This window comes from Rhincodon typus, unplaced genomic scaffold (assembly GCF_021869965.1).
Source record: "Rhincodon typus isolate 14 unplaced genomic scaffold, sRhiTyp1.1 hic_rhity00002119, whole genome shotgun sequence".
NCBI classification, from domain to species: domain Eukaryota; kingdom Metazoa; phylum Chordata; class Chondrichthyes; order Orectolobiformes; family Rhincodontidae; genus Rhincodon; species Rhincodon typus.
In genome coordinates, this window is record NW_025967757.1 from 1 (window position 1) to 10,876 (window position 10,876).

Below are 10,876 nucleotides of genomic sequence, written 5' to 3' on the forward strand. Positions count from 1 at the left end.
CCAAGTGGACCTCATACAATATGAGTTTCATGATTGGGGCCGTTAACCTGGTGCAATCAGGGAGCCCTGACAGGGGTTCTGCTCACTCTCAGAGCCAGCTCTAAGCTAGCTTGGGAAGTATCATGTACTATGTATGTGTAAATAAAGGATGACTTGGTGACAGGATACTGGCCTTTGTGGAGTTATTTCAGGTTCCTTTTGCTGAATACATTTCCATAGGTGCTGACTGCAATCTGTCTGTTTATTAAATCATTGCCATGATTACATGCATTCAATCAAAATCTACTTTTCATGGTAAAATAATAATTAAATTATATCACCTCAAATTTTTTGTCAGAAATTACCACATAAGAATGTTGCAATAACACTTTCACAATTTATTTTAATACAAACTGCATCCAAATGAACAAAATGGCTTGCTGGAAATTATTTGGAGAAGAGCGTTCCCGTTAGAGGATCTTACATTTGTTCAACAAAGTTTGATTATAATTTACTGAATGGTATCCATATTATTAATAGGACAAATGCCAATCCAATGGCAAAACAGAACTTTTGCATGACCGTATTATTTAAAACTGAGTAAGAATATACAGGACCCAAATAATTTTGCCAGCTATATATATATATATATATATATATATATAAAAGTTTTTTTCACAAAGTAAGATACTAAAGTAGCAACTGAAAAATAAGTTGTTCTGATTGAATTACTTGAAAGCTGCAGAGTCACATCGTGGTGCAGTAAGTATGGGTCACAGACATTTTTTCAATGGATTTTTTTTTAAGAGAGAAGCAGAAATAAACGTTTCCTCAAAAGAAGGTGTTTCAATTTCGTAATGTGCCAGTCTTCATACAATTTGACCCACTGCACATGACACTAAGAAATGCTTGATGGCATAGAAATTTACAAAGGCTATGGGCCCTGACAACTAGCTAAGCTTTTCCAGTTCAGCTAAAACAGTGGCATCCATCCAACAGGGTGAATGTTTTTCTTTATTATTCATTCAAGGGAATGTGGGTATCACTGGCCAGGCCAGCATTATTGCCCATTTCTAATTGCACTGGGGTGTTAGCTGCTTTCTTGAACTGCTGCAGTTCTTGGTATGTCGGTCCACAAAAAGCAGGAAAAATGCAACTCAGTCAATTACTGCCCCATCAGTCTACTTTCCGTTATCAGTAAAGTGTTGGAAGTCTGTCAACAGTGTCATCAAACAACACTAGCATCATAATTACCTGCTTGCTGGTGCTCAGCCTGAGTTCCACCAGGACTACTTGGTTCCTGGCCTCATTAGAACTTTGGTGCAAACACGGACAAAATAACCGAACTCCAGAAATGAGGTGAGGTGAGAGGGACTGCCCTTGACATCAATGCAGTGTTTGACTTAGTGTGGCTTCAAGGCTACCCAGCAAAACAAAGCCAACGGGAATCAAGGGGTAAATTCTCTACTGGTTCAGTAGTATCTAGCACAATGTGAGACGGTCATTGTTGTTAAAGGTCAATCATCTCAGTATCAGGTTATCACTGCAGGCGCTCCACAGGATGGTGTCTAAATATCTTCAGCTGCCTCATCAATGATCTGTCCTCCATCATAAGATTAGAAGTAGGAATGTTTGTTGATAATTGCACAACGTTCAACACCATTTATGACTCCTCAGGTACTAAAGCAGTCTGTGTTCATGTGTACTGGCCAACATTCAGGCTTTCGCTGATGAGTGACAAGTAACATTTGTGCCACAGAACTACTAGGCAATGACCATCTCTAAAAAGAGATAATCTAATCATCTCACAATGACATTTAATGAATCCCCCACTAACAACAGCTTGGAGAAACTAAATTGATCAGTTATATAAATACTGTGACTACTATAGCAGTTCAAAGGCAGGTGAACCCATCGCCTGAACCCCCAAGCCTGTCCTCCATGTTCACATCAAGGGTGTGATCAAATACTTTCCATGTGTCAGGATGAGTGCATTTCCAACAACACTCGAGAAACTTGACACTATCCAAGACAAAGCAAACCACCATCTAAAGCATTGAGAGACAGAAGCACCAGAGAAATTGGCAGCATTGTGTACATATTAGGGGAGGCGATGGCCCAGTGGTATTATCGTTAGACTGTTAATCCAGAGACCCAGATAATGTTCTGGGAATTTGGGTTTGAATCCCGCCATGGCAGATGGTGAAATTTGAATTCAATAAATATCTGGAATTAAGAGTCTAATGATGACCACTGTCATCCACTGTCCATTGTTGGAAAAGCCCATCTGGTTCACTAATGCCCTTCAGGGAAGGAAACTGCCATCCTTACCTGGTCTGGCCTACATGCGACTCCGGACCCACAGCAATGTGGTTGACTCTTAACTGCCCTCTGGGATGGGCAATAAATGCTGCCTTGCTAGCAACGCCCTTATCCCGTGAATGAATAAAGGATATACAAGATGCACTACAATAGCATATTTCAACCTGTACTCCTCTTCCCCCCATGGCTTCTATGACCTCGGAGGACAAGGGCTGCAGTTTGTAAGTTGCCCTCCAAACCACCAACTATCCTGACTTGGAATTACATTGCCATTCTTTCACTGATGCTCAGCTAAAATCCTGGGCCTTCCTTTGTAATAGCACTGAGGGTATACCTCATTTCTACCCACCACAGACTGCTATGATTTACTACCTGCTTCTCAGGGGCAATTGGGGATGGGTAACAAATGCCAGTCTAGCCAATGATGCCCTATATCCCATGACTGAATAAAAAAGTTACCATCTGTTTGATAACCTGCTTAAAGATGCAGTTCATATAGTCTCCCTATAATTGTCTCTTTTGCCACTCGATAATAATCGCGCACCAGAACGCAGGTTGAACACACCAAAGTTAACTGTAACTGAACTGGCTGCGGTTCCAATAAAATCGTGTTTATATTTTGGGATGTCACTGTCTGGACCCTAGATGATTCAGAACCGTTGCACGTGCGTTTATCCAGCGGCTAGCACATCATATTCCAAATCCAATACTTTAGAAAGAAATGCATTTTTGAAAATTTAAATTGAAGCGCCGGGGCGTTAATTGAAATGCAGGTCTAAGCAAAGAGCTTTCTGAAAAAAAGAAACTGTCTCACATAGTAAAATAAAATTAAAAACAGAAACTGCTGAAGGAACTCGGCGGGTCTGGCAACATCTGCGGAAAGAGAAAACCAGAGAATCCGATATGACACTGCAGATGCTGCCAGAACTGCTGAATTTTGCCAGCACTTTTTGTTTTCGTTTCAGATTTCCAGCATTTTACTTTTATGTTAACATAAACTTAGCAGGACTTTTAACAATAAACAGTGCAGATTTAAAATGCTGGGGCCGTTCCCTTTGCTCTCATCAACCCCAAAAAAGTGCATTCTGTAATCGCTTTTTGTGCTGCAACTTGCAAGTCAGCTGGAGATTGTCATCTGGGAGTCACTGTCGAAGAGGCTGGTGGCCGGGGAGGGAGCTGCAACCTTTACAGCGGCAGAGATAGAGCTTATTCACATGTGGCCATGTTAGAAAGCCGCAGTCCCGGTGAAGGCAAGTGGGGAAAACATTGCTGCCTTCCCGATTCGGGACTGGCCCAAGTTCAAAGAGACTCCGAATGATTATTCGAGGTGCTGGGAACTTCTGTTTACCTTTTGAGTAAAAATGCCCATGTTATTGTTAAAGAGTTAGGTTGATTTATTGGTCAGGAGAGGTTGATTAAGAATAAAAGTCATTTTAACCAAATTATCAGTCAAGGGAAAGAGAAAGAGAGGTTCATTTTATTGGTAAAGGAATGTTGATTGGGAATAGAAGTAAGTTTTACCATGTTCTGCTTTGGTAAACACCGAGAGCAGGCAGAAAGAATATGGGGTTCCCTTTGTCTGATGATATTCCGAGTGGGTCACCAGAGCAAGGGGGAAGGGAGGTGGTTCATGGGTTTTGCCTTGAGTTGGGGAAGCTGGTGGGTGGTCCGGCCCGAACAAGGGAGCACTGGCTCGCTCACTCTCTCTCTCTCGCACAGGGGAACCTGCGGCGGGGAACGTGGTTTTGCGGCTGTGGCGGGGGCGCGCTGCGTGTGCACGCCGTCCGGGGGAAGCAGCAGCAGCAGCAGCTCTCATTTGTACTGTCGGGGATAGGCCATGTAAACACGGAGCAGTGAGAACATCAGCGGGAGGACTGAGAGAGAGAAAAGAACATGGTCCTGAGGTGAAGAAGGAATCTCTCACCATGATTTATTTAATGCTGCTGTCAGCCGTGGCCGGAGCCCTGTGTGTTCTCCTGCTGCAGATTTTATTGCTGTATCGGAACAAGCCCGAGCCGGTGCCCCGGCATGTGCAGTACGTCAAACCGGTGGTCGAGCCCTCGCTCAAGGACTACCTGAGCGGCGGGAAGGAGCCTCCGGCCGAGAGCTGCCACTTTCTCAACGCCATCTTCTTGTTTCTGTTCCGGGAGCTGAGGGACACCCCGATCGTCCGGCACTGGCTGACCAAGAAGATCAAGGTGGAGTTTGAGGAGTTGCTGCAGACCAAGACGGCGGGCCGCCTGCTCGAGGGCCTCAGCCTGCGCGACATCTCCCTGGGCAACGCGCTGCCCGTCTTCAAGAGCGCGCGCCTGCTGCAGCCGGCCGTGGGCCCCAATCCCGGCCCAGGCCCAGGCCCAGGCCCCGGCTCCCTGGAGGATGAGGCTCCTGGAGGTGCCGCTGCCGCCGGGGGAATACCCGAGGAGCTCAACTTCGAGCTGGAGCTCGAGTACAACGGCGGCTTCCACCTGGCCATCGACGTGGACCTGGTCTTCGGCAAGTCGGCTTACCTCTTCGTCAAGATGAGGAGGGTGGTGGGCCGCCTCAGGCTGCAGTTCACCCGCCGCCCTTTCACTCACTGGTCCTTCGCCTTCATGGACGAGCCTTTCATCGACTTCGAGGTCAAGTCGCAGTTCGAGGGCCGGCCCATGCCCCAGCTCACCACCATCATTGTTAACCAGCTCAAGAGAGTCATCAAGCGCAAACATACTTTACCCAACTACAAAATCAGGTACAGTCACAGTCAGCGGCAGATGGCTTAAACTGTGTTCTTTGTGTGTGTTTGTGAGTGGTTGCTTGGGGGTGTGTGGGGGGCGGAGATGGTGGGGTACGGTGTGGTATTATCCTAGCTGCAACTTTCTGCAATACCCAAATCAGACTTAATGGAGCCCTTACTGCATCGTGCTGCATGCGCCCCTTAGTCATCTCTTGGCACAATCTGTAAGTTACAGAAGGTATTTTTACCAAGCTGCTCTGTTATGGGGGTTTAAAAGAGAAACATTTGTGAGACGTAAGTATCTCTGGCAAATCCAGCATGCCTTGCCCGTGCCCATGGGAGCCACTTTCGTGATCCAGTGCAATCAACACAGAATAGGTATGCCCACAGTGCTGTTAGGAAGACAGTTCCAGGCCACTAACCCAGTGATTACAGTGGAAACCAGAGCATGTGCAGAAACCCATGCGGACAATGGGAGAACGTGCAAACTCCACACCGACAGTCACCCAAGGCTGGAATCGAACCTAGGGCCCTGGCGCTGTGAAACAGCAGTGCTTACCACTGTGCACTCAAATGATATTTTGATTCTTTGGGATTTTGACATCATTACATCATTTGTTGTTCACAAGTGCACTTCAGAGGATAGTTAACAGTCAATCATATTGCTTTGGATCAAAACGCACATGTTTACCAGACTTGGGAAGGACATTAGGATTTCCTTCACTAAATGATTGTGAATTAAATGGAGTTTTCACCATTAGTTTTATAGTCACAATTACTAAGACTAGATTTCAATTCCAAATTTTATGAACTGCATTTAAATTCCACCAGTTTCCATTAGCCTGGTTCTCTGGATTACTAGTTGACTGACATTACCACTGCACTGCTGTCTCTTCAGTCGAGCTTCTTGATATTGAGGGGTTGCTCAAAATGAAGGTGCACCTCAATTATAAGGCAACCTTTTCTGTTGCTGTGCAGTATGACTCATGGCCATCTCTGTAGTGATGTCATGTTTTGCTGTGTAACTTGTATATCGTTGGAAATGTTGTTAACTGCAGTTCGCAGTATGCTATTACCATCAGCTTCTCTATCCAATTGATTCATTATAGTCAGGGGAGCTTTACCAGAATAAGTTTCCAGTTGAGGCATTCAAAATGCTGCTTCTTAGAAGTTAATATTGCATGTGAGTGAGGCAGACCAGATGCAGGTTGAAATAGATTACTTTTATTATACTCGTCTAAGCACTGTGACAACTTGGGGTTGGAGAGGTGTGAGGAGAGGCAACTGGAGTGTTTTGTTTGTCTTATCATTTGTCTGAACTGTTGTAGCTTAGCTCATTTGGCTGGATGCTGGTTTGTTATGCAGTATGATGCCAACAGTACGGGTTCACTTCCTCTACCGTCGAAGGTCGCCATGAAGATCCCGCCTTTTCAATCTTGCCTGAGGTGTGGTAACTTTTAGTCTCGCTCGCTGTCTCTCTCCCTCTCTAATGAGAGAGCAGCCATATGGTCCTCTGGGGCGATGCTGACTTTACCATTACAGTTCATCTGAACACTACACCACTGAGTTGCAATAAACAAAGTAAATAGGATGCAGGATTATATTGCTTAAATGGGATTGAGATCAACTCCTCTCTATGTAAGTTGAATCTGTGGCTTGCCCTAAATAGATTCTGTTGTTGCAGACAATTCTGATCTCCGAGGCATGAAGGACACATTCTGATGTTAGATACACTAAAGGGAAGAGGAATGCTGCTGATACTTGCTGTGAAGCTTCAGAGCTGCAAAAATCCATTTAAAGTAGGACCCTTTAGCCTTGAAATTGATATGGGGGCAGCTTATACTTCGAAAGAAAGTAAATCTGAAACAATGCTGTCAGAGAAGAGAATCAAACATAATTTCATGGTTGTGAAGGGCATCTTTAGTACAGACATCAGGAAGTAATTATTTACTGTAGATAACTGGAAAAGGATGCCAAAATCGTTGCAGTCAGAAGTTATTAACAAATGATTAGATGGAAGGTTTAGATCAAATAATTTGAAGGGGACCTTCACCTTGTGCAGTTTGTTTCATTCTAAACATGTCTGAATGCAGCACAAAAGTTCTTTATTTTGATAAATGGTATAACTGAAGGCATTATTGCTAAGTTTGCAGATGACACAAAGATAGTTGGAGGGAGGGTAGTGTTGAGGAAGCGGGGAGGCTGCAGAAGGACTAGGCAGGCTAGGAGAGTGGGCAGATAAGTGGCAGATGGAATACAGTGTGGGAAAGTGTGAGGTTATTCGTCTTGCTAGGAAGAATACAGGCATAGACTATTTTCAAAATGGGGAAAGGCTTCAGAAATCTGGAGTACAAAGGGAGTTTGGAGTTCTAGTTGAGGATTCTCTTAAGGTTAACATGCAGGTTTAGTTGGCAGTTAGGAAGGCAAATGCAATGTTAGCATTCATTTCAAGAGGGCCAGAATACAAGAGCAGGGATGTACTGCTGAGACGGTATGAAGATTTGTTCAGACTGCATTTGGAATATTGTGAACAGTGTTGGGCCCCATATTTAAGAAAGGAAGTGCTGGCCTTGGAGGGGGTCAGAGGAATTTAATAAGATTGATCCTGGGATGAAGAGCTTGTCATTTGAGAGGTGTTTGAGGGTACTGTACTTGATGGAGTTTAGAACGATGAGGCAGCGTCTGATTGAAACTTACTGAATACTTAGAGACTTGGATAAAGTGAACATAGAGAAGGTGTTTCCACGAGTAGAAGAGACTAAGATCCGAGGACACAGCCTCAGAGTTAAGGGATTACCCTTTAGAACTGAGGAAGAATTTCTTTAGTCAGAGGGTGGTGAGTCCGTGGAACTCATTGCCGCAGAAGGCTGTGGAGGCCAAGTTATTGAGTGTGTTTAAGACAGAGGTAGATAGATTCTTGATTTGTAAGGGGATCAAGGGTTATTGGGAGAAGGCAGGAAAATGGCGTTGAGAAACATATCAGCCATGATCAAATGGCGGAGTAGTTTCAATTGGCTGAATGGCCTAATTCTACTCCCATTCCTGTTTGTCTGCTGGTATCCTGACACTCTTTCAATTCAACCACCAATGGGGACTGATTGTATAGTGGGATAAGTACTATTATCTGAGCTGAGAGCCAGCCTAGACTGAATCTAGTGTTCCTACAAAAGGCGAGTTAGTCAAACCTAAAATAGTGCAATACTAAACAATTTGGTAATTTATAATGTTTTTTTAAATGTATATTATGCGCTCTTTATTTGGACGTCACCATTCTGTGACAAAATCGTCCCTGCACCTGCACGCTTCTATCACGAGGGATATAAAGCAGGGATTCTTTTTCTATTTAGACCTGTGCTATCACTAATGCACCCCAAGGGGAATTCACCTTGTCTTGACTTGCAAAGGGCGCAGCTGGGGAGATGAATTGCTTCTCAATAACGTGAAGGCGACAAATGATTGGTTCTTGAAATGGATTTTTAAAAAAAAACACATGGATGTATTTGAGGGTCTACTGACAGGTTATTGCTGAGATTCATTGATTGAAAATGTAAGATTTTAAAGAACAAGCAATGTTTGATTCTGATATTGAAGTTCAAAATGTAAGCTATTTGTTTCTGTAGAAAATGTAAACACTTTGTGTGGGAGGGGAATGGTCTTTGACAGGAGTGCTAAATGTGAAAAAGCAAACCAATGTCCCACTTTACACAAAAACAGAAATTGCAGGAAAACCTCAGTACGTGTGGAGAGAAATCAGAGGGTTACACTCTGCCCAGTGGTCCTTTCAAGGAAATCAGTTTGTGTGTAAAGTAGGTTGTTGATTCACCTTCAGTCATTTTGTGCTCGTGCTTCAGAGATTTCACACCCTCTTTATTTGTGATAGCTGCATTGAACATTTACCTTTTTGTTAGTTTTAATTGCTCCTGCCTTTACTTATAAAGCTTCTAGAGCAATTGAAATTTGCCCGCGCTCCAATCTATTATTCCAATGAGAATGAATTGTGTTCTTTTTCACATACATTCAAAAGTCTTAATCCTGAAACCATATTAATTCTATTACTACTGCTTCTCTTGTAATTTCAAAGAAGTAGACTGGTAATGTTATTGTTTATGCGCTTCACCAGTGCTTCACTGAGTGTCCATTTGCTTTCCTTGAATGTTTGTTTACCTTGTAGTTTCTCATAAATACGCAGTGTTCTGTTTGTTCGGGCAACTGTTCTTGTACAATGTGACAAAATGCTTAACTGGAATTTTTTTTTCTAATCTAACAAAGTGTCCTTTTATTTTGTAATTTCCCAAGTTTAGTTGCATTGGCACTTACTTTTTCAATGTGAAACAAAATTTGTCAAAATATTTAAGGCTTCAGGTGTTCAAATTTTGTCCCACCTCCTTAGTGAAGCGGATTAGAAAGAAGAAGAATATAATCTTCAAAGTTAGTCATTTTATTTGTAAGGCTTTCATTGAGATTATAAAGAAATATTGAGGCTCTAGTATCAACCTTTGGACACTGCTTTCCAAATAGGGCTATTTTAGTTGTTGCCCTTACACTTTACTTGCTATTTGGTAGCCAGTTTACCACTTCCTTATTTGGCCCCGAGGCTTTCATTGTAACCATGTTTCTCATGGGATGCTTCCTGAAAATCATGATATTGCAGCAATCCTATCCTCGTTGCAGCTATGCTATGGTTTTACACAATTTTGCTGAATTTGCTGCACGTGACCTGCTATTCATTGGTACAGATATCTCAACTTGTCTCGTGTCAGGATCGGGTTGTAAACATATTTTCCATAATCTGGTCCCTAGAGAAAATGTATTCAAATGGAAAATACTATCAACAATTAAAGTAAGAAAGAGGCAAGCATGAATGTTTTAAGCAACTTTAGAAGGCAAGTCTGTTTTGGGAGAATAAGCACTCCTACTATTCCATTCAGTCCAAACATTACTGTCATATTTTCTGTACTTAACAGAAAATATAATTTCTACATTTTAAAAAAAAAGTCAAATTATAGAATGGTTTGAACAGTCCACTCAATCTTTCCTAATTTCAGTTTTCTTTCTGGTGAGGTACAGATATTATCCTGGGTCTACCATGTCTCTGAACAATGGCACAGCCTGAGAACCAGGCATGGCAGAGAGATAGTAAGTGTTGCTGCAATTTCCTTAGATTGCTTATGTTAAAAATAGCTGAGGGTATAAGGAGAAACAGGCAGTTTTTCAATGTGGAACAAAATTTGTCAAAATATTTAAGCTTTCAGATATTCAAGTTTTGTCACATCTCCTTAGTGAGGTGGATTAGAAAGATATTGATATTTATTGAAATATGTCTTATTTCATGATTAAATAATGCGGAATTATAATGTTAACAGTTCCATCATGAATACTTACTTTAAAAAAAGACACACAATTCTTAATCAGTGAATAATTAGATTGGTATGGAAGGATGCTGACTAGTTTCACATATGTAATATTTCTTTATGGAACCATAAGCAACTTTTATTGAGCAACTTGGCTTGGGGCCAAGAAAATTACCAGTCCAATTTAAATTTTGCAAATCTTTTCTTTGGTTGAAACCTTTCTGAATTCGTTCCATAACTGTTTGAGAAGGAAAAGTGCTTGATCTAAGCAATAACATACATACTTAAGGATTATTGTACACTGCTTGTAACTGAGAACAAGTATAAATAATAAATTATTGCAGGACTGAAAGCCTAAGCAGTTGGCTAGTCATCTGTAGCATTTCTAACTTTTGAATGGTTAATGATCTTGATCTTTATTTTACAATTAGTTAACTTCAGTATATGAAACCTGAACTCTGCAGTTTGCAAGTGGGAATTCAGTTTGAAGATCAGATATCTGATTGATTGA

The 10,876-nt window shown here is 42.1% G+C and overlaps 1 protein-coding gene across 1 annotated transcript; it reads left to right on the forward strand.

The window, feature by feature from the left end:
* Positions 1-3,386: 3,386 nt before the first annotated feature.
* Positions 3,387-10,147, forward strand: LOC125481429 (PDZ domain-containing protein 8-like). The gene is made up of 3 exons (XM_048592967.1): positions 3,387-3,628; positions 4,021-5,029; positions 10,082-10,147. Exons 1-3 carry the CDS (start codon positions 3,616-3,618, stop codon positions 10,125-10,127), a joined length of 1,068 nt encoding a protein of 355 aa, XP_048448924.1. The 5' UTR covers positions 3,387-3,615; the 3' UTR covers positions 10,128-10,147.
* The last annotated feature ends 729 nt before the right edge of the window (positions 10,148-10,876 follow it).